The sequence below is a fragment of the Lissotriton vulgaris genome, unplaced genomic scaffold, assembly GCF_964263255.1.
Source record: "Lissotriton vulgaris unplaced genomic scaffold, aLisVul1.2 SCAFFOLD_259, whole genome shotgun sequence".
In the NCBI taxonomy this organism is placed as follows: domain Eukaryota; kingdom Metazoa; phylum Chordata; class Amphibia; order Caudata; family Salamandridae; genus Lissotriton; species Lissotriton vulgaris.
The window spans coordinates 1,549,513-1,571,972 of NW_028247892.1; the positions used below are offsets into that span (position 1 = coordinate 1,549,513).

The 22,460-nt window shown below is 42.0% G+C and overlaps 1 protein-coding gene across 6 annotated transcripts in view; it reads left to right on the forward strand.

The window, feature by feature from the left end:
- Positions 1-22,460, forward strand: part of EPHB2 (EPH receptor B2) — a 786,068-nt gene that overhangs the window by 667,019 nt on the left and 96,589 nt on the right. For all 6 annotated transcript variants that reach the window (XM_086949834.1, XM_086949836.1, XM_086949837.1 and 3 more), the window contains exon 6: positions 8,864-8,988. In XM_086949834.1, coding sequence (XP_086805960.1) covers positions 8,864-8,988 — 125 coding nt within the window. The remainder of the gene's footprint in view (positions 1-8,863; positions 8,989-22,460) is intronic.

Genomic DNA, 22,460 nt, shown 5'->3' on the forward strand with positions numbered 1-22,460 from the left:
CCTTTTAATAATGTGGAAGTGGGGCAGTCTAGATGCAGAATACTATTTCCTCACCCCACTTTTCCCACTTATATTAGCTCACTCCAAAAATTACAATTGCCTCCAATAAGGGTAAGACATCACCCCTTGAAAGAGAAGGAAATGCCCTTTCTTCAGAACACAAGACTAACTCAATAACCAACAATAATTAATAACCACTGGATCAACCACTAATCTTGGGCTACAGAGTAACAGGTTACCTATCATAAAGCACTTTAACATCTTGTAAGCGGAAGTATTCGCATATAAATGCAGTTACAATACAGTACAATATTTAAGTTGCCTTTTGTATCCAGACATTTATAAGTAGACTGCATCAGTTTTGCCTGGTGGGCCTCCAGTTGTTGGCATTGTTTATGTCAACCCTTAGCCAATATATAGATTTATTAAGTGACTACCTCTTCACCAAAGCCATCTCTCTCATTAAAGTAATATAAGCTAAACACTCTCAACAGTATTCTGCATCATTTAGCATGGCTGTCAAGCACCCTGACTGTTGGTTTAACAAGTCCATCGCCTATATGATTTTACTTTTAAAAACCTTGAACACTCTTTTCAAAACATTTTTTTCATAGACTCTTCACAGGCATCTTAGTGCTTAATGGGGAGTCAAAATATGCTTAATATTGGGCCTATATAATTTACTTGGTGACAATAGTGTAAATCGTGCAATTTTGTATTATGTAAACTATATCTAGTTAAACAATGATGCACGTCATTCCACACACTTTTTTTTGCTTCGAAGACTGGTTCGAGTAGAAAATGTCTTGCAAGAAAATAATTCCTGCAGAAAATGTGATATGGGTGACATTTTGTTCTTGAATGAATCCCCTTGTCAGTCTCCAGAGTGACCTTTAAATGAAAGATATGCGTTTGGTTTGATTTTGATTCAAAATGCCCTTAAGTGTATTTCAAGACATGTATTCATAATTTCTTGTAATTTCTTCAAAATGTTAAATTTTCTAAAAGAAATATGATATTTTTCACACCGCTACTCAATATCTTTTGACTTATCATGAGAGAGCTATATCTGTGCAGGGTGTCCTGATACCAGCATCATTTGCAAGTGGTCATTGCTGCAAAAAAAAGACCTAGCCTTCTGACATCTTTATTGATCCACGCTTGGAAGAGATTCTATTATGACCGGTTTGCATGCATGAAATGGTCTTGCGCGACCACTGGGCGTGGTTTGTTTGTGTTCATCTTCACCGTTGGTCTTAAAATGTGGTGCGTACTTGTGGAACAGTGAGATAGTGACCTTTTAACTCAGTGAGGCTTAATTATTAAGAGGGGTAGGCCTACTTCTCAAGATGTAATAGAGCACCCTCACTTAAATGTGTGAATTTGACTTGTCCGTCATGGGACCCTTCAATAATGCAAAATTGTATCAAATGTGCGTATCCCAGCAAAAATTCTGTTAACGAGCAAAAAAACTGTGTCTTATTCCCCTGTACGTCAGCAGTTTGTATGTAAAAAGCCTGATCAATATTATAGCCCTGTTAAAGCACAGTTATCAAATGTTTCAGTATTAGCCTCTAATTGGTGGGTGCTTTGTTGTTACACATGTTCAGATTGGTTGTCATGAGAAGATTTGTTGTCCAGTCATTGACACGGATATCTCATGGAGCAGAGGCCTGACTCCCTCAGAGACATAACAATCAACTTTATTGATCATTGCTAATGACATAGATCCGCTTCTTAGGGACCTAGCCCAACTCTGCACCTGGAGCTACACAATGCAATCAGCAATTATTGAAAGGGTTTGCCGTCCGTGCTGTGGCTTCAGAAAGACACAGGGGTGTTATTGATAGACATGGCTCACCATGGTTCTTCATTGGTAATACATTTACTTTCACGGTTTGAAGACGTGTAATTCCTTCTTTCAACAGGAGCGTGAAAGTCTTTCTCCCTCGTGTCCTCATCCATCCATACTTCCTCTGTACCACATTCTAAAAATATTCAAATTAGAGATAACAAGATTTGATGCGAGTTGAACTATGGCCTCCAGATCGTTTCTAATGTACAGTAGACCCTTGCTGATGCTAAAACCGTGTTATTGCCTTTTTCCCTCCAGCGCTACACAGGAGGAACGGTAATTAGATAAAGATTATTAGTTTGCGATGCTAAAATGGATTACAGCGTCTGAGGACAACACTATTAGCAAATTCTGGGCTGCGGGATGAGCCTAAACTCGAATGCTGGTATCAGCAGCACGCCCGGGCATAGCGAGTGCATCTAATAACACTTGTAGCTAGTAAAGTGGTGCCAAGGGTACAAGTATTGAACAATGTGTTTAATTGGGTGCTATCATGAGAAATGCAGTTCATCTTTTCATGTAACTGGTTTCATAAAAGGACAGTGACTTTCTCATCATTTTGTCAGTACATCCTGCATGCTACCTGTTTTTTTAGATTGTACAGTGCAGATTGTGAACGACACCCCACCCCCCACTGCTTGGAGCCATTTTCAGAACATTTGAGAGTACATGGTGAATGCTGTACAGTAGAATTTTCAGAAGATTAGGAATGCCGTAGTCACTGTTGTCCGGCACCATGCTCAGACATTTGACTTGATACAGTCACCACATTCTCACACCATGTTCACATAACCCCTATTGCCTGTTTCACCATTTACAAGAATAAATAGGACATTATCGCTGCTGTCTGTCAGGACATAGTCATTGCAGTCTGGCACCATTTCTAGACAATTGGCAAGGGCATACTAGACGTGATTCTCAGAATATTGAGACGGGCAGAGTCACTATTCCCTCAGACCATATTCAGAATGTCAAGAAGGACCTTGTCAATGATTTCCAGCACTGGTTTCAGAAGCTTGAGGAGGACATAGTCTTCATAGCGTGGGACTATTTTCAGACAATTGGCTGACGGGATATTCCATCACAATTGTGGCAGATGTCATGTCCACTTTAATACAAGAGCATTAAGGCTGATGGCATTTGCAATACAGTGGATGGTATATCTTTCATGTTTTTATGGAGTGTCTCACCCACCAAACTTTAAATAAGGTCCATAGTCACTAAATTCTGACATGATGTTCAGAATATTGAGAAGGACATAGTTGCTGAATTCCAGGATCATTTTCAGAAGATTGAGATGGATGTGGTTATTAAGTCAATGGCAGTCCTGGGAACAAAAGCATGAAATGACTTGCCCACCCATTTGAGACTGGCTCAGTCTGAACCCTTGTTCAAGAAACTCCTAAGAACCTGGATCTTTGCGGCCCCAGACCAGGTAGTGCTATCACTTATCTGACCCTTCCACCGGTTGGTCCTTCTAATTCCTCACCGCAGCCCCCGTCCATTTTCCGGTAACGCCAAGATGCTCCCCGGAGTGAATGTTGCGCTGTATAAATATCATTATTCATTCATTTATTCATTGTCGAGCGTGATTTGCAGACCCCTCGTTGTTGTTTTGAATGACTTCTCCTTCAAAGAGTGAAACCCTCAGTGAGTTGTTTAGCAAAGACTTCTTAGATGTGATGCCTCTGACTTTCATGACATGCTCAGGTTCACGAGTGACATAAAGGGCAACGTATATCTTACATTGCACTGGGATGGGGTTGTTCAGTATATCATAAGTGCCCTTCTGGACCTACTTAGGATAACCCTTGGTCAGCCTCTTTGATCTTTTCATTCCGCCATCCAGAACACAGACGGCCTTTCTTTGAGGCTGCTCCTGAACCTAGGCACTTACAGTGTGAACTAGCAAGGGACAACGGTTGTGGAGAGCACTGCCTCGAACGCCATGTGAACTTTCTGCTTCAGTGATCCTGCACACATACAAAACTATTCTGACTTTCACTTGTTGACTTTCCATTTCACTCTTGTTTGTCTGAGACAGAAATCCTCACACCTACATGGAGCCTGTGTATCCACTTCCCCCATTGCCTTTATGCCTTTCCACCAGCCTTGTGTACATCACTGCCTCATTTCCTCCCTTCTGTCTCTCGCAAAATGTTTTATATGCCTCAAAGAACAATTTCCACGTTGCCACTACATCCCTATCTCTCTTTGCAGTACGTGATTCTAATAAATAAAATGCGCTGCCTACTTGAGATGTGTAGGGTTTTGGTATCTGCATGAGACTAGCGAAGGATGCAGACGCCATCTGTAGTGCCCGCTACTCCGCCGCAGCAGATTTGTGTACCTTGAGGGAAAAGCTATGCCTAATTTTAAATGACTCTCCGTCTCAACATATTTAAAAGGCGTGTCAGAGAGAAGGTACATTAGCCTTTATGGGGCCTAACATATTTGTATAAAGTGGATATATGTATAGAAAGTGACCACAATCCGGTAATTTTTTTTTAGGGATTGGTCTTTGGTCGGCTTCGATGTTAGTCCTGCATAAACCTTAATACTTCTAGTGTGTCAAAATAGATGTAGGATTTAGTGGGATCATGGGATAAAGCCCTTGAAATGCCCTTTGAGTTTGAGGGGCAGTGGCTACTGAACTTACATGCTCACCTAAGTAAGACCTTAGTGGGAAGAGAACTGCGTGGATGTGACACAGGTCCAGAGTGACACATTCTGGACGATTTTCCCAATTTTTCATTGCTTTATGGGTTGTCTCTGATTAGCTCTGATGATATTGGTGCTATGTATCATCAAGTTTCTGAGAGAAGGTGTGTGCTGCTACTGAAAACAACAAAGGAGGTGGCTCTAGCTGTTGACGCACACAAGAAGGTCAAGACCTGTGGCTTGGATATTGTGATATTTTGCCCAGGATAGAAGGATCTAGGATGCCCCTTTTGCATATTCTTGTAATATAATTACAGAATTGGCATAAAGCCTTCCACCCTAGTAATTAAACACAATAGTGTCAAGCCAAGCAATTTTAGACCTATCTCCTTGCTGGATGGTGTTGGCAAAATGCTCAGCAATCTTTTGTCAAAGAAACGTGAAACTTTTGTTGCGAAAAAGAAAAAGTCCTGCAATTGTGCGCAAGAATGGGCAGGTACTGAAACTAAAATTAGGTGAAGGCCCTAGAATTATATGGAGCTATACAAAGCTGGACTGTGAGGACACATGCATTTTGATTCACTGTCACTATCTCAAACTACAGTCCTGAGGAAACTGGCACTTCCTCCCAGGCTTCTCACAAGATGTTGCTTAGTATGGAGTTTGGAGTTCATAATGTAAACAACTATTAAACCAGTGATCATGTGGTAAGGGACGTGAGGCCATATGGGGCGGATGGCCTGTGTAAAGGATATTTTATTAAAATTGGGGCTGAGTGATCTGTAAGCATACCCAAAGTCAACTTATCTACAAACGAAATCAACGAGAAATACTGGGAGAAATTGAGGTGCTTTTTAACTGTATCCTTAACAGCTCACTGGAACTGGTTATTTGCAGTATAAAATATTTTTACACCTGGTGGTTTATCTCGTTCGAATGACATCTTGGCGAATTAGATCTTTATAAATGTGTTTTACATTAGGATGTTTACCATTGACAGGTTTAACAGCTAAATGGAGCAAATTCCCCAAAGTTGCAGCCATTACTCCCCATCAATGGGAGAGGATGAAATGGACGTCCTATTTCTATGCCTCTTGTATGGTCAATTGCCAAAAAAAAGTGTCATGCCCCTTCTTACCCCTTCTTTTAGAGTCTGGCTACTACGACAGAAAGGCGGTTTGAAGGCAATGTTAATCTACAGAGATCGTGAAAGTGCAACATACTATCCCTATCTTGTAAGATGGCTTTATAATGCAATGAGTGGTTAGGGTAATGTGTTGAATGGTTGGGGTATTTGAATGTATTTAATTATTTATTGTTGTTTTTAAGTATATTATGTTCTATATATGTACTTTTTTAGAAATAAACTGTAATGATGATTCACTCTATAATTACTTCTTGCGTATGATTAGGTCATTTTAAGGTTTGACTACAGACAACTGTAGCTGTCTGGATGCCTTAAAGTCATAAATTCTTCACAAAGTACAATAATAAATAGAAATGGGGAGTGAAATTAGGTCAGGCTCACTGATCCATTGGTGTAAGTTTGTTTTTTATCGCTTGCCATGGCTTAGATGGATAGTCCATTAGGTCAGCGGTTTTTTGAATGGTTACATTGCCCCATTTATTTTCCCTTTAGTATTTGGTGAGGAAGATTCATGTAGTAATTTTGGTTTGACTGCAGATGGGACATGGGTTTCCTTGCATATGCCAGAATATGATTTTTTTAAAAAATATTTTTATTTTTCCCATTTCCAGTTCAGAATATGATCTTAGGTGTATTTACTTACTGGGCACAGCAACATTTCAGTTGTTAATGTATGTGTGTTTGCTTGTTGTTTCGATGCATTCAACTAATTGGTTTACTAATTGCTCTTGGTCATTCTTCTGTTTTACTTTCTTCTCATGAAAACATGTTGTTAGATTTGCAGGCGTTTGATCGCAAGTAAATAGTAAATCCATGTGCACACATAGGCTTTCTGTTAATACTTCGAATGACTGTAATTTACTGTACAAAAGATTTAATACCAAACATTTATTTTTGTCACCTTAATAATGTGCCCCTTGTATTTTTTTGTTTTTGTCAATAGTTATTTTTTAAGTGTGAACCCTTACGCCACATAAGGCTCATGATTACAGCGTCTCATTTTTGCTATTCACCCAGCTATCCCGTGTTCTAGTGTCTCTCATCTATTCCTAGTGTTTTGTGTCTCTTGCTCAGGATCATCCTCTGTTTGCCTCCTCTCTCCCCTGCAGTTTTTCGGGTGAAATGTAATTTTACATTCCTCCTGTGAACAGCATATTGAAGTAAAAAATTTCTGATGTTACTGTGTAATGGGTAACTACATAATATGGCCCTGTATTACCGTTGAGGGGTTTGAGTGCCATCATAATAAAGCACAAAAGTTTTATGAATGTAACCAGAACCCCGAGGCAATATAGGCCAACATTACATGTAGTACCAGTTACATTATATTTTTTATTTTACATTTTTATTTTGGACTAGATCTTATGAAAAAAAAATATATTCAAACTTGCTTAATTAACACAATAAGTGAAATTCTGGACTGTACTCTTGTTTATCATAAAAGGAGGGGAAAAGTACTGAGTTATGTAGTTAAGAATATAGTATTTTAGAAAAGTACCATTTGTTAATTTTAAAACTGGTCAAATCTGTGGAAAGGAGAGATTGTTGATGATCACTTTTCATGGTGCAGCTAACAATAGTCATTGATTGGAATTAGAATGTTCATGTTTTGTTTATCTTTCATGAATAGAATGTTGATGCTATTTGGGGCTCTCGTTATGATGATGAAACCCATATTTCAGGGAGACACATGGAATATTTTCAATGTTACACTGGGACCTTAGAATGGTTTCCATATTTCACAGATTCTTATGAAATATGAATCTTCATACCACTGTGCTTTGTGCATTAAAAGCAGCTAATCATAACAGATGTAAACAATGATAAACTACTCTGAAGTTACTGTATCAAGGGACAAAATACTGAAAGGTAGGTGTATATAGGGAAAGTATAGATTCACTATTTCTAACTCCACATCTGCGTACTTTGAAGTTATGTGTACCGCTTTAGGTACATATATGTGGAGTTTGTTATAGAAAATCTAGACTTACCTGTCAATAATTTATTTTTGCTATTCTGACCTCTATATCCTGTCCCATTGATATTGTTGAATTGATATTTAGGGACACACCGACCAAACCAGTGACATTCTCTGAACGGCGAACAAACAAATCTCCGCACAAATATGTGTAATTCTAACCACCTCCACACAAAGGCAATATAGTTTTAGATACCTGCATATGGAAACCCATCCACTCTCACACCTAAAATGGTGACCATTCCTCCTAATTTAGTTGTATATTCATGAGGAACTGAGTGTGGCCACTGTTAGACGCACGTGCACATCGTTTGCAACACACACACACAGCTGTTGTCTTTCCCCAACTGTGCAGTGGAAATGTGCTTAGTACACACACACTTGGGCCTATGAAATTAGTCTACTCTTGTTTTCTGAGCTGTGCTAGTGTAAATGTGCTTACTCAACTGTAACACTAACTTTCAATCAATAAATGGCTCCCTTACACAAATGAACAAAATTGCATTAAAGAAGCCGGCCAGCACGCTCAATATCAATAAGACTGTAAAAGGCAGTGTGCAGTGTGAACAAAATGGTTGCTGTCGCCCAACAAGCTGCCACGTGCTCAGTACGGTCCGTGCAACATTCTAAATGAGCTTGTTTGTATTTTCTGGATGATGCTTACGTGCGTGATTGCGGTGACAGCCTGACATCTCTCTCTTGATTCTGTGGGTGGTGGTGCGTGGCTGTTTAGTTAGTGGAGAGATTTGCCTGGTTAATTCCGAAGTCTGTAAGAAATGTCATACATGGGGAGATTGTGTAAAGCTGTGACAGCGACAAGCCCGCTTGACTCATGCAATGCCGTATCAGTTTTTTCTTCTGCATTTTTAGGTTAATTTTTTTAAGGCATTGTTTTAAAAAATAATTTAGAAAAGTAAGTCTCCCTTCTCGTTCTGACTTCCTCTTTTGCCTCTTCCTTCTGTATCGTTCTTTGATTTCTCACCTTTATTTCTATTATGACAAATTCCTGCCATTCGTTTTGTTTTGTTTTTTTTATTGTTGTTTTGCCTGTTTATTTCACTATTTCTTCTCTTTCATTGTCTAATGTTTCTCGGTTTTCCTCTCCCTGTCACTCTGATTTTTCATTGTATTGTTCACCATGGTCCACCTTTCTCTGCTTATCACCCTTAATTTCAATATTCTTTTTTCTCTCCCCCCTTCCATATGTTTATCCTCCCCCTAGCTCCCTCCAGTGTCTCCATCATGCACCAGGTCAGTCGGACCCCAGACACCATCACCCTCACGTGGTCCCAGCCAGACCAGCCCAATGGAGTCATCCTTGACTATGAACTGCAGTATTACGAGAAGGTGAGTTTGCCACAGTCTTCAGGGGATCTTTATTTTATTGTTGTGTTTTATGTAATGCAATGTCGGCAAATTCAATTGGCACCTTGGCTTTGTTTCACATTTAAAATGATGGCGAAGGGCAGTCCTCAGTGGGAAATGGGTCTCGAAACACTGATCCACAACATGTGTTTATGTGTTCTTACCTTTAATTTAAATGTTGGTTCCAAACTGGGAAGCATTGTGGTCATTGGGCATAATGGACTTCCAGACAGACCCCTGCTTTTCATGATAGGCTGAGGCAGACGTTTGTCACCAGTCAAGCATCCCTGACATGTGACTGACATCATCTCTCTCCTTACTTCTTTTAATAGTTCATACCAATTGAAAATAATTGTTCTCTCTATTGGTAACTCTGCCACTGATGTTATGCCACCCCAAGCACTTTCTTGTGCATTCAGGTCTGCTTCTATTAGTTTCCAAGATTCATAAAGCTGTTGAAAGGCACTCTCAGAAAATGACTGATCCTCCTGGTTCTGAGGTCAGCCGAAGCATCATGGGAAACGCTCTTGTTCATTAGAATGAAAGCAGCAACTGTCCCCTGCACCTCCACTCTGTGGTATATTGATATAGGCTGCTTCTGATAATAAAGTTAAGTAATTGAAAAGCTTTGTGATGGATTGAAACTAAAAATATTTTTCTCAGCAGATGCCAGTGGACATAACTAATCCCCTGCTCTGAATCTGACCTATTTTATTAGTCTAGGCAGTTTCATTTTGTTGGTGTAGAAAGCTGATGAACAGGTTCTGACCTCATATTATTTTGCAGCGCTAGGTATCCGCACCATGAAACGGTGATGTTTCCATGGTAGACTCAGCTGATGCATTTATGCTGTCAGCATGCATATTCAGCGGTATCGTGCCAGAATATCGAATACTAAATATCCTGCTACAGAAATATTGTAGCAACATTTTTGGCAACCAAGATATCAAACAGTTAAGTATGTACACCTATGCATCAGATTACTATACTGAACTTGTGCCTTGTTAATAATTATCAAACCAAAAGAAAGGGGACTGAGGGCTTTATTTAGGTCCAGCATACATGCCTATATGCCCAGTAAACATCAAATCCAAAAATGGTATGCAGTTCCCATGCAGGCAAATGGAGAGAGAAGTCAGAAGAGGAGACAGGTTGTCCCTTAGGAAAAAGAGGGAAATGGGAATCCCTCCTTTCGGAATTAGGGCCCTCACACACCCAGCCAGCTGGATGTCATGCTTCATCATAGGGATTGCTCCTCGTCAGGTCGGCACTGTAATACCTGACGGGCACCCTGTGAGGGGCTCTTTGGTGGAGTTCTTTTATTCCTTGCCGTATGGTGCCGTGGGTGTAAGGGACCTAAAGGTGTAGATGACTAAAGTGAGGGTCAGTAGACCGTGCAATGATAAAACAGGAAATAGAAGTCCAATCAGAATATTTTTATTGAACCTGGCTTCCAAACTGATTAAAATTAAAGTGGCAACTTCCTGATGTAATGCGTCAGGGTGTCGCACTCAACTTCATGTGGTCAGTAATTATATCTTCAAGTTTAGTAGATGTAGATTTAAGAACAATAAATCTATACTTACCTTTATACACTTACCTTGTCAATATTTTGGACGTCAATATTTTTGCTATGATACTTTTCTAGCAGAGGATGCTTGTAGTTGGGTATTCTGTTGGATACATTTTAATTGTAGATTCATCACCTTTAGAATATTCCCCAAATTCCAGATCGAATCCGGAAATGTTTCACAACAGTGCTCCCGCCTGCCACTAGGCGACACAGAACGTCTCCTTGTAGGCTTCCTTCTGGCTCAGAAGGGACAGAGCAGAGCTGCATATAAGGTCCATCCCTGGGTGCCTGCGTCAGGTGGCAATCCATCACATTTGACAAATGGGTCCTCCAGATTGTTCAGCATGGTCATGCCTTACCATTTGTTTCTCCTCCACTGCACCCCCTTCCCACACGAGACCAGCATCGGATTAGCAATTGTCCCTTCTAATGTATGAGGTTATACTTTCCATTGAGAGTTCCGGACACGGAATTAGGGACGGGTTGTTACTCTCTCTGTTTCCTCATAATGAAGAAGGATGGAGAGCTTTGGCACATCTTAAATCATCACCCTCTGAATGCCCTACTATGGGTGGGCAACCTCAAAATGTTTTTGTTGGCCATGGTTCTCTCTGCCCTGGATCCAGGCAACTGGATGGTTGCCTTCAACCTGGATTATCCAAAGTCTTTATTTTGAGATACCTGTCCTGCAGTCCCACAGACTTTGCCTGCGTTTCAAGGAAGGCCAGGAGCATTTTTAGTTTGCGCTGCTCACTTTCAGGCTCACCAGTGCCCTCAGGTTTTCATGAAAGTGGTGTCTGTGTTCGCCGCACATCTTTAGAGTTTGTGGATAATAGTTCTTCTTTACCTCAACAAATGTCTTTTAAAGGGGGTTCGCCACGGTCAGTAGTAGACCAAATCCAGACAGCGGTGAACCTCCTGACATAATTGGGGTTCACAATCAATGAACAGAGGTCACACCTGATTCCTTCACAGAATTTTCCTTTTATTGAACCTCTGATGTACACCGCGCAGTTCAAGTCCTTACCTCAGTAGCTACAAGTCCAGGACATTCGGGCTATGATCCCAGTGTCTCACTCAGTACTGGATCTGGGTGAGAGTAGCTCTGAGGCGTCTTGGCCTGTCAGCCTCCTGCATCATGCTTATCAGCTATGCCAGGTGGAATATTTGGGCTCTGCTTTGGAATCTGAATCCCACATGGGCCCTGCACCAAGGCAAGCAATCAGATACCATTCAGATGTTGGAGTTAACTGCATGTGATCCGCTCGACTGTAATTGTTCCATTTTCAGACCCCTCTCTCACTTCCCCACCTAGAACTGATGTTCCTAATGGATGCATCACTGATTGGTTTCAATTGTCCTCTGGGGGAGGAAGAGATTTGTGGAATCTGGTCTCTAGCAGAAGCCAGGTCCATATCAGTCTTTTGGAGTTGCTGGATATTTATTTGGTCCTGAAGGCCCTCTTCCCATCCATCTTGGGGAGGCTGGTACGAGTATTCATGGACAACACCACTTCAATGTATTACTGCAACAGGCATGGCGAGCGGGATCCTGGGTCCTGTACCAATAGATTCTATGCTTCTGCAGTTGGCTGGAGCATCAGGGCATATCCCTGATTGAGAACCACCTGGCTGGATGTTTGAACGCCAGGGCGGACAAGCTCAGCTGGCAGTGCTAGGCGGATCATGATTGGTGGCCTCATCCTGCGGCGACACAGGGCATCTTCCAACAGGTGGGGAAACCCTGCATAGAATTTCTCACCACCATTGAGAACGTGCACTGTCAAAAGTATTGCATGTTGGAGTTCCCACAAAAACCCTGTCTAGGAGATGTATTCCAGCTGGAGTGGAACAAGGGACTCCTGTATGTCTTCCTGTCATTCCCTCTCCTGCTCTGAGTAATGAAGATCAGGAATAACCAGACCCAAGCCTTCCTAGTGGCACCGGACTGTGCCAGGATATTGTGGTACTGGTTCTTCTTGACATGCATGTCTGTCTTCCGAGCAGGTTGCCGCTCCAGGAGAATCTTCTATCGCATTAGCAGGGCAGGGTTATGCACTTCCATGCATGGAGATGGAGCCTTGGCAGTTAACTACAACTTCAGCCAGCTGAGGTTGTGGATGTCAACCTTGCTGCCAGATATCTATTTGCAAAGTCTATTTATGCCTGGTGTTGGGATAAATATGTTGGTGGCCTGGTGTGTAGTGCGCAAAACAGACCCTTTGCAAGACAAACCATTGTATTTTTTTCTGTTTATTTTATCTTTTGCCCAAGAAGGCCTTGTAGTGGGCAATATTAAAGGTTTTTTGCCATCCCTTTGGGCATTTTGGTATTCACTGGATGAACCTCCCTTGTTTAAATCACCTGTTTTGAAGTGATTTCTTAAACGTTTAACACACTTGTTCCTTTTCAAACCGTTTCTGATGTCACAGTAGGATGTTAACTTGGTCTTGACATTTCTTATGTGTACTCCCATCGAGTCAATGTACAGCTCCTCATTGTGTCTTCTGACTACTGTCTTCCTCATTGTGATCACTTCGGCTCACTGCCTTAGTAAACTCTAGGCCCCATCTGTGCAACCACCCTGCACCACCTTTTTTCCCGGCAAACCGGTGCTCAGGACTCAGGTGGCCTTCATGTCGAAAGTTGTAACTCCCTTTAACATTGGGCAATCTGTTACTCTTCCAGCATGATTTACTTCACCTCTCCCCTCAAAAGAGGAGGAAAGACTTCATTGGTTGTATCCCAAGAGAGCGTTTATGTTTTTACATCATTCCTACCAAGGACCATCAGGTGGATGGTCAGCTCATCAGGGCGAAGAAAGGGAACGCTGTGCAGGGGAGAATTCTGTTAAGGTGTATAGTCCTCTGGATTAACATCTACTATGTTCAGGCCAAAAAGAAGCCTCTGTAAAGCCTGAGATGCCATTAATCCACCAGTGCTAAGACCTCTACCACTGCAGCGACATGTGGAGTACCTGTTCTTGACATTTGCCAGGCTGCAGCATGGGTGTTGGTGCACACGTTCACGAAGCACAGCTGACTTGACAGTCAGGTCTGGCTAGAAGAACATTCTGCCCATCGGTCCTGCAAGATTATTGGTCTAAGCCCCCTCTACAGACCCTCCATCTCTGAAGGTACTGGCTTATTATCTATTTTAAATGTAAGATTCTGCGGAAAGAGGTGTCCATAAGAAGAACAAGTTGCATACCTTTGTAATGCTGTTTAAGAGGGTACTCTATCTAACCACAAATGCCTCGCCATACTCCCACCTACCGTACTGTGGCATGGCCTCATTATGCCATATAAAAAAGTCCTAAATTAGAGATCTGCACTGTAGTACGTAATATGATTTTTCTTCGCTACCCAGAATAAAGAAAGAGTTAAGCAAGAAGCTGATGTCAGCACTTAGGGGTGACACATATGAAGCTTTGCTCCGTCACTTTCACAATAGAGCAAGCCTATATGGAGCTGCATGCACCACTCTCACTTGCCATGGCGAGTGAGAGCATTGCTTTGAAAAGTTTCTGGAACCAGTTAGGCACCTGAGGAATATCTAATGATGAAGCATCTGCAGTTAGATAGAGTATCCACCTGAAAAAGCATTACCGAAGGTAAATATCTTGTTCTTCTGATATACAGCAGATCCACCAAAGTATCAGAGTAAAACCTTTGACAGATGGTGACATCATTGCATTGCCCCCTCTCCCACATGAAGGTTGTCACTAGCCTTTAATGCGCAGCTGATGGATTGTGTTAATGTCACAGCATAGAAGCTAAACAAGATGAATGTGGTTCTTTGAGCCTTAATTTCTTTCTGTCTTTTTCTCTAGTTTCTAGTATGAGGTCAGGGTTAGCGAGGGCAATTATATCTGTACCAATAGACAGTGCCTGGCTGGCAGCTGCTGAAGTCATTGTACTCAGGAGGTGCGTCCTTCTATGCCAGATCACTCCAACAGTGCAGCTATTCCGCAAGTGATATCTGTATAGGAAGCAACACAATTAGGCTCGGCAATGGGGACAATCTCTTGTATCAAAGACCAAAGTGAGCAGGGTTATAAGGTAAGTTAGGTTCTCATCACTGCAGTTCATCTAAAGTGCTTCTGGGTAATAGGATGTGTTGACTGGACTAACATGGACCCCACGTCAGGAGATGGACATGGGGATACAATTAACAGAGGGCTGGGGAGGAGGGGACTGTCAATTGCGTTTTCATTTCTGTCTGGCACTTGCAGAAGACCCAGTTAAAACTTTATTAATACTGTTGATAGAGTGATTTGAGTGTCTCAATGTGTGAATTTTAAGGAGGAGGGGCTGGTATTAGTTTCAGTGGTACTGCCAGGTTCTCAAGATATAGATGGCTGATGGTTGGTGATCTGCTGAGAAGTGACTTCTATGAAACATTAAGGTTTTAGCGCTTGCCTAGTCGTTATCGCAATGAGGCACTTGTGAGTATCCATGAGTGGTCAAGCCCATGCATCTGCTGTGCCATGTGTTTTTTGTGTGATGAGAATATTGGTCTTAAAATGTTTCCTGTTACAATGATCATTAGGTATTTGAGCAATACTATCCAATCTTTTTTATCACCAAGTAGTTGTTTGTCTTTTGTTTCTATGCATGGATGGCATTTGTCCAGGGACATAGCTTTTGCTTCCACAGTAGGTCTGTCTGGGCCGTGTTTGGAGCAGACTTTTTGCAAGACTTTGCTGGCTTTAGATGTTTTTCTACAAAAGAGGCATAATTCCTCATACCTGTGGCTTTAAGGCCCATTTTAAGCTGATTAAAAAACAGATATGCATGCTTCATGAAGGGTTACAGGTAAACAGGGAATCTCATATTTCATCATTTTTATTTTGAGTAAAGAATTGTAACCTTTTTGTGTTCTTCATATTGTCGAAGATTGAATGAAGATTTGTGTGTTATTGCATAGCAGAAAAGGGTGATTCTAGGTGGTATACAACGGTTACCACGCATTTTTTACAACGCGGTACCGTTACCACGCTACTTTTACCACGCAGGTCGTTACAACGAAATGCGCTGGGGGGCGCTCCAGGATAGTAAATACTTTAATTTACTATCCAACTCCTTTCCCTAGAGTCCACGGGGACTGGAGTTGGAATAGTAAATTAAATAATTTACTATCCAGCGCCCCTCCACGCAAGTCGTTGTAACGACTTGCGTGGTAAAAGTAGCGTGGTAACGGTACGCGTTGTAAAAGTACGCGTGGTACCGTCATACATCCATTCTAGGTCAATGGCAAGTCTAGGAACCTCTTTAGAAGCCACCAGCAGTGGGTGCAGTTAAACAGTACAAGGCGCAAATAGTTCCCCTGAGATCGGGTGGGTGTTTTCAACGTGCCAGGTTGCCCCCTCTGGCTCGTTTCTCTTGGTTACACCCTACCTCTTATTTCCGGTTGTCCTCCAACTTTCAAATTTAAGTCACCAAATTGGTTTCTGTGCTCTGTATGCTGTTCAGTGGTGCTGAAAAAGTCTCTTGTGTTGTCTGGCGAGCAGGGTGCCTTTACGGGTGTGCACTAGGCACAGTGCAGCACAGTGCACTGCTCAGGTCCTCCATAAGGAAGGATGGATCAGCTGAGGCCCCACTGAAGCATGTCAGTGACATGGAGATATGGTGATTGCAGTTGGCATGTGCATAGTGTCTAGTATGCCTTTGGTGTGGCCTTGCAGTGCTTTTGGTAGACTCAGAATGACTTTGCTATTGGTTCTGAGATTTCCATCATTGTCTGCAGTCTGAGTCAGTTGGTGGAGATGTGCTGGCAGTAGAGTGAGTTGGAGCGTACCTCTGCTAGGTGTAGCAGTTTTAATGAGTTATGGGTGAAAGTTCTTAGTCTTTGGTGAATGAGACCAGAGAGATGTACTAAGTGGTTTAGACATCCTCTGTGTCGATATGCGTTCACGTTAAACGGAAGGTGCGTGTGTGTGGAAGATTTCTGGGTGAATTCTTAGGTTGGTAATTACATATATGCACTGCTTTGGATGTTTTGTTGATGTATATTTGTTTGTGTCAAGATCCTGCCCATGAATGATTTCCTTCAAAAGAATTGTAAGTGGGCTGCAGCAAACCATTAAAATACTGGTTTCAGGCAGTGAATGACTCTTGCTTCTGACCCGGAGTTAGAGGGTTAGCCGCAGGCGAGGGCCGATAACCAGGAAGAGGGCCCTTAACAACCGGTATAGCTTGAAGCAGAAGCGTTATAAGGCTATTATAATAATCCACCCACTGAGAATAGAATATTCTAAATTAATAAAAAGGGAGACACAGAAGGACAAATATTGGGGTGTTGGAGCAGAAGGCTTATAAGAGCCATTATTAGCCATGAGCCACATCATTGTCTTCAATGGAGCTCCGTGCACTCCTGTAATACAATGATATACTGCGCTTTTCTTTTGTAATTATATAAATGTTTTCTTCTTTTTGTATATATTGAACTGTATGACAGTAGAAAGGACAAATAAACGTGCTTGTGCTTCCAGTGTAGGCTGACACGTGAGGTCTGTCTTCACATGTTCTGATACCAGTGAGGTCCAGGGCCCCAGGTGTCTGCTCATACTTTCTGTGGAGACGGATCCATATAAGATCCATGTCTGATCCCCTGTCTGGGGCTCTGTTCCTTCTTCCATATATAAGAGCCCTAGTCAGTGTCCCTGCTGTCTGTTCAACCCTCCATTGATCAGCGGCGGCTCGCACAGTTAAAAGTTGTGGGGCGGTGAGGCGGGTAGGGCGGGGGTAGTGGAATTCGACATACAACGGGAATATAAAAACTAAATAAATAAAACCACTTACTTACCTTGCGCTCATCGCATCGCCGACTTTGGCAATGAGGCGAGCGCAAGGTAAGTGGTTTTATTTATTTCATTTTCACATTCCCCTTGTATGTCGAATTCCACTACCCCCGCCTCACCGCTCCACAGCGTTTACCTGTGCGAGCCGCCGCTGCCATTGATGGCTGCTACATGTGAGATCCGGTCAGTATACGGATGTCTGCTCTCTCCTCCATTGACTCTGCAGGCATTGGGAGCCAGTGCAGTGAGCTGGCTTAACTTAATTGGAAGTAGTGTGGGCTCAGAGCTGCGGGAGGTCATGTTTCAGCTCGTTCGAAAGGCTGAACACGAGATACAAATCGTCTTGGCAGCAGGCGCCGTGTTCGGCATTTTGAGCGCTAATTTCATTGTCATAATTAATGTTTGTTGAAGGCGTTACCCTGGCTTAACAATCTGTAGCTCAAGAACTGTAGCTTAATTTACACAGCTCTTACTATTTACTAAATAATTTATGCAGATTTTGTGCAGCATTTCTTTTGCACCCATTCAAATTTTGAGGCCGCCAAGCAACAAATGGTCATAGGATGCTCTGATCTCACATTTATTGAGAGAGAACATAGCACTACTCCTAGAAATTATTTTTGAGAAAGAGAGAGTAATTTATGGATATTTTGCATGTGCAAAGAACGATTGAGGGTGCTAAGCAAGGAGACCTGAAATGCAGGCTTGAAAAAACTGAAATATATCTATTCAGTTATTCAAGGGCAACTTGGATTCTAACTGTGTCCTCTTAAGAGTGCAGACCAGTGGGTATTTTTATACTATGGTATGTACCAGGAGTTTTGTATAGTTGACTTTTCACCAATTGCATTGGCTGTTGGTGCTTCAGAGGGAGAGACTTGTGTCTGTGGTTATGGGTTCACTTAACTGTCACTCTCTCTGGGCGTGCATGCCTTCAGACCTTCCGTGGCCCACCAGTGATTCTATGATGTACTCTGACAAAAGCATGCCAGAGATAGCAGAGGTGGGCTACTAGTAGTTCTAGCACGAGTGGGGTTTCCATATTGTCTTTTTGCCGTTGTATGCAGCTAGAGCTACATGAGCCGGATGAAATTTTCTCAAAGGTGGATAAGAAGGATGGATGTAAACCTGTGCCTACCTGGGGACATCCTCTTTGCCTCACTCTCCCCCAAGGATGTCAGCGCACCAGTCCTTCTAGCCTAACCTCGGGTTGCCCCCAGTTTTATGTTTCAAGTGTGTATGGGGCTGGTTAGAAGGCTGACTCCCTGGTAGTCCAGGCCTACTAGTCCTACCTCTAGGTCACCAATGGTTTTAAGATTGTATGTGATGTTGACCAGTTTATTTTCAGGTGCCCCAATGAGAGATGGACATAGAACAAGTGATAGACAGAATGCCGAACAATGTCATGCATTCACCCCAGTACAAAGATCTGGGCCTAAATCTATAGTTTTTTTGCTCACCATGCCATTCCAGTATGAACCCAGCCATATGCAAATCAGTCTTGACCCTGCACCCAATAGGAACAGTCTAACCCGAACTGCCAGGCCAGGTCCTCCCTGGACTGAAAACAAGCATCCTAGGACCGGTTTCAGAATGAGAGATGGTGCATTAAGCAGTTCACTGATTGCTTTAAAAAATATATATATTAATTTGGGCCTGATTCACAAAGGGCCTCTGAACTTGTGGAGTGGGCCCGCAATCGTGGGGGAGTCTCTGCTCTTGGGCGGAATCTCTGCAATGAGAATTCTCACTACGGTGATTCTGCCCCAAGTGCAGAGACTTCCTCACGCCTGCGAGACCTGTGCCACAAGTGTGAAGGCCCTTTGTGAATCAGGCCCACAATCTTTATCATGATGCCATATTCAGTACTGTGATAAACCAAACAAGATGCCAAAACTGAAAATTGTTTGACAATTATTCAATTGTTGGTCCCATTGCTAATTTGTCAAAGGTACCATGAAATGTTAATTTCACAAGAATTGTATTATTTTTCAAAGCTTTTGCTTATTTTTCAATCCATATATACAAATGCAAGTAGATAATACATGACACAAATACAGACAAAATTAAATTCTTCAAACATCAAACGACTTCTCATAAAAGACACCACAAACATATCGACTTCTCTTTCAACCATTCACCATTCATTCCTGAAACATACCCAGCTCCACACACTCACACGATACACCAGTGGGCCACGCCAAAATCATTCGTAGTTATTAAACAATGGCACGACCCACAGAAGAGCAGTACGCATGTAGCGAAAAAAGGAGTACAATGTACAATCAATTAAACAGAAACAAACAAAAACAAAAAAATGAACAAAGTTATATCAACACAAAATGTATTTCAAACATCCACTAAATTGTGAATGAGTTAGTTTGGCTACACAATGCGTAAGGTCGACGCGTTTCGAACCCTATTGGTTATCAGGGTTCTCCTCAGGACCAACACAATTTTGCTCCACAAGAGTGAGGCTGTTCTATTCCTCGTCTATCCTAAGTGCATATTTAAGAAGTTCTCCACATTCCTCGTAATTCGGCTAAAAGTGTGGCTGTCCGTGACTCTTTCAGAAATCCAGCGTGAGGCGACCAGTAAATTGATGGATACCTTGGCACTTCCCCGCCCAATGGCTTCAATCTTTTAACAGTCAAGTAGTTGGTTTACAAAATCTCTAGCCGGCGTTTGTGTTCCCTGCCCGGAGTTGCTCGTCGCATCGCGTCCCGCGAAGGTTTGTGGGACGTGATGCAACGAGCAACTGCATCAATTTACTGGTCACCTCTCGCTGGATTTCTGAAAGAGTCACGGCTCTCTCACTGCGCTGGTAAATTATGTGTTACCTAAAACCAATGTATGCACCCTTGCACCAAGGTGCAAGGGTACCTGCGTTGTAGGCAGGATTGTTTTTGAGCAGGAAGGGACACTTTCGCACGCAAAAACTATCCTTAGAGGCGTTTTCCTCTTCCTAAGTGTTCTGCAGAATTTTGTTTGTCCTTCGCTACCAGTGGGGGTCGAACTTTGCAGTTTTGATGGCAGTTCCCTTCATACGACATCCTATGCGGCTGCATACGCTCGTCACACCATAGAAGTGAACATATTTAACACAACATTTATATTCTATCCTGTAATATTTTAATTAACAAGTTACTTTGAGTTATAAAAAATTATGACATTTAAATTCAGCAACCCTACAGTCACTGAACAGAAAATAAATGCAGAGAGGCGCATTGTTCACACAGCCAACGTCAAACTTGAACAAACCTAATGTGAAATCAGAGAACTTACACGGATCCACAGTCAGTCAGTCAGTCAAACATTTACTTTATTTGGTTAATCATAACCATAAAGCATACATATACAAAAAAGACTTCCATAAAAATAGTAACAAGTTAAAAGTTCATTTAAATAAAATGTGTCTTATTGTTCGTTGATTTGACCACTTTGTCTCAGGCCTTATCTATGGTCTGTTTCTGCTTTTTGAATCTCAGACTCTACAAGATTCATAAATTTTACCCCACGGCATGCTAAAATGTTTGAACCTCCTCCCAACCAGCTAATTACAGCTTGCCTGCAAGTGCGAATCTGTAGCATGTTAAAAATTGGTTTCAATAAAATTTTTCTCTTTTCTTTTAAGGGAACACATGTACACAGGAGATGGCACAGTGTCTCACTGTGATAATCACATAGTCTGCATCTTTGTCCCTGATATGCGGCCTTCCAAGATGGGATCAAATCTTTGGAGGAGTGGTCACCCATTCTGAAGGCCATGTATTTTCTTTTTAAAGATAGCCTAAAGTGCGCCGTGAGGTACAGTTGTGGTTTTAAACATTTGTACGAATTTAGGATAGTCCATGCGTGTCGTCGTTTGGCCAGGGTCTTTTTATCTTCAACCAAAGAGAGGGCTTTTGTGTTTAGCTTGCAGATCTTTTTAAAGGCGGCTTCTTCTGGAGGGTTCTTCCAGATCTCTGCCATTTTGAGGGTTTCCAATGCTGCTCGCAGGTCGTAGCCCCATGAATTAGGTTCCAGTTGGTCGTATTGTTTTTTGATTTCTTGCCAACATAAATTGTTTAAGGATCCTGTCTCTGCCATTCTCAGTTTCCAGCACCACTTAACTAGTGCTGCTTTCCTTTGGTATATTTGATTTTGCAAACCAAATTCCAGCCTGATTTGTGCCGGGGCCGTTCCTTTGTGTAGGAGAAACACAGCTTTATATATTTTTGTCTGTAGTGTATTTAAAATGTCTGATTCTTTTCCGTGCCATATTTCCAGTCCGTATGAGAGAGTGGGTAAAACTTGAGCTGCCATTACTTTTAGTAGGTGGTCGTATGAAGGGCATTGCAATTTCTTTTGGAGAACTTTGTACGCAAAGCTCAGTGATTGTGCTTTTGCCGTGATTATTCTTTTTTGAGTTGACAGTGACATGTTTTTGCTTATTGTGACCCCTAGATATTTATACGATTTTACTTCCTCTATGTGTCTTCCATTAGTGAACCACTTAAAAGAACTTTTACTGGCGCCCGCCAATCTCACCACTTTTGTTTTTTTGATGTTTAGTTCAAGGCCTTCTCTCTCAAAATAATCTGTTAATTCCAATATTGATCTTTGTAGTCCTATTGGTGTTTGACTTAGGATTACAATGTCGTCCGCATATTGGAGGAATTGAATGCTTTCGTTGGCCAATTTGGGCGGGTGTCCATTCACGTTCTTAAGTTGATCTTTCAAATCGGCCAAGTATATGTTAAAGAGGGTTGGGGAGAGCACGCAGCCCTGTTTAAGGCCGTTGGTTATTTTTTGTTCTGCCGATATTCTTCTTCCGTCTCCCAATTTCACTTTTGCCCATGTTCCGCTGTATTGTGCCATTATTGTTTCCAATAATCCTTTCGGAAGACCCAACTGTTCCAGTTTTTTCCATAGGCGACTTCTGGGCACTCGGTCGAAAGCGGATTTCAAATCTATATAGCAGGCTATTAATCCGGTCTTCCTTTTCACTGCGCCTTCGATTAATAGTGACAGAGCGGACAGATTGGTTAAACAGCCCATACCTTCTCTGAAACCGGTTTGAAATATGGGTATTATTTTG